The 1,369-nt window shown below is 51.4% G+C and overlaps 1 protein-coding gene across 7 annotated transcripts in view; it reads left to right on the forward strand.

Annotated features, from left to right (window-relative positions):
- Positions 1–1,369, forward strand: part of Spata21 (spermatogenesis associated 21) — a 23,422-nt gene that overhangs the window by 16,757 nt on the left and 5,296 nt on the right. For all 7 annotated transcript variants that reach the window (XM_031379315.1, XM_031379312.1, XM_031379318.1 and 4 more), the window contains 2 exons: positions 400–471; positions 583–700. In XM_031379315.1, coding sequence (XP_031235175.1) covers positions 400–471; positions 583–700 — 190 coding nt within the window. The remainder of the gene's footprint in view (positions 1–399; positions 472–582; positions 701–1,369) is intronic.

Raw genomic sequence — 1,369 nt, forward strand, 5'->3', positions numbered from 1 at the left:
AAAAAAAAAAAAAAGTGCAAGGCCCAGTCATTTTCTTATATTTCTCAACAGGGTTTTGTGTAGCTCAGGCTGGCATGGCAACCTTGAAGCATTAACCTTTGTCCCTCTACCTCCAGGTTTATGCAGTATTCAGGAATTGAACCCTGCACTTTGTGCATGCTAGGTGAACACCCTACCAAGTGAGCTACAAACCCTGTCTTGATCCAATAGCTTCTAACCCAGAAGATTGTAATTTTTGACTTTTCCATTCCACATTTTCTGCTGATTTGGCATCACTGTTACAGTCCTGGGGAGCCGGGGGGCAGTCACAGGACACCAGGGTCATACCTGTCTTATAAACCTGGGCCTGCCACAGAAAGAAGGCCCTTGGCCACTCTTTCTTTTTCTTTGCCTCTGCAGGAGATGGTCGTGTGGATTTCAAAGACTTTTTGGCTGTGATGACAGACACCAAGCGCTTCTTCTGCTCTGTGGGTGAGCAGGGGTCAGCCCTGGGCAGTCAGAGCTGGAAATGGGACCTGGAAGCTGATGGGGTACACTGAAGGGCGCCTGAGAGTAATGGCAGCTATTCTTTCACGATCCCAGAACAGAATGTCCTGATGGATATGTCGCCCCCGAACCCCTACACGCTCTTCTTTGAGATCCTCTCTCTGCTGGTGGAAATGCTGGCCCTGCCAGAGATGGCCCTAGAGGAGATCACAAAGTAAGTGTGTGTGCGGGGACTACTTTGTCGGGGGTGGGGGACAGAGAAGGGCAGCCAGTACTGTGATCCCTGGAGACTTTCGAGGGTTAAGATTCAGTTGCACAGGAAAGAAAAGCCCAATAAACCCGCCTTGGGTGGAGAGAGGCTGCACTCGCTCACATGATCAGCCAGGGCTGCAGGAACGGCTGGCTCTGGGAGAGTAGATGATACCAGGAAAGTTTTATTTCTCCACCTCTCCATCTCAGGGCACTGGCTTCAAGGCTCAGCTGGGTTCTCCCAGTGGGGAGGGTGGTAATGGCAACCCCACACGCAGTCAGTCCTTCTGGCTCAGTGCTCACAGAATGGCAGTGATCCTTCCCTACAAGACTCTGAAACATTTTTTTTGTTTTTTTGTTTTTTGTTTTTTTTGAGACAGGGTTTCTCTGTATAGCCCTGGCTGTCCTGGAACTCACTCTGTAGACCAGGCTGGCCTTGAACTCAGAAATCCGCCTGCCTCTGCCTCCCAAGTGCTGGGATCAAAGGCATGCACCACCAATGCCTGGCTGAAACACTCTTAGAATAGGAATCTTGCATGCTTCCCAGAAAGGCAGTGGGCAGAGGTGCTCAGCATCCAGGAAGGGCAGGGGCAGGCAGTGGGCGCTCAGCATCCAGGAAGGGCAGGGGCAGGCA

Source organism: Mastomys coucha, unplaced genomic scaffold (genome assembly GCF_008632895.1).
Source record: "Mastomys coucha isolate ucsf_1 unplaced genomic scaffold, UCSF_Mcou_1 pScaffold18, whole genome shotgun sequence".
NCBI lineage: Eukaryota > Metazoa > Chordata > Mammalia > Rodentia > Muridae > Mastomys > Mastomys coucha.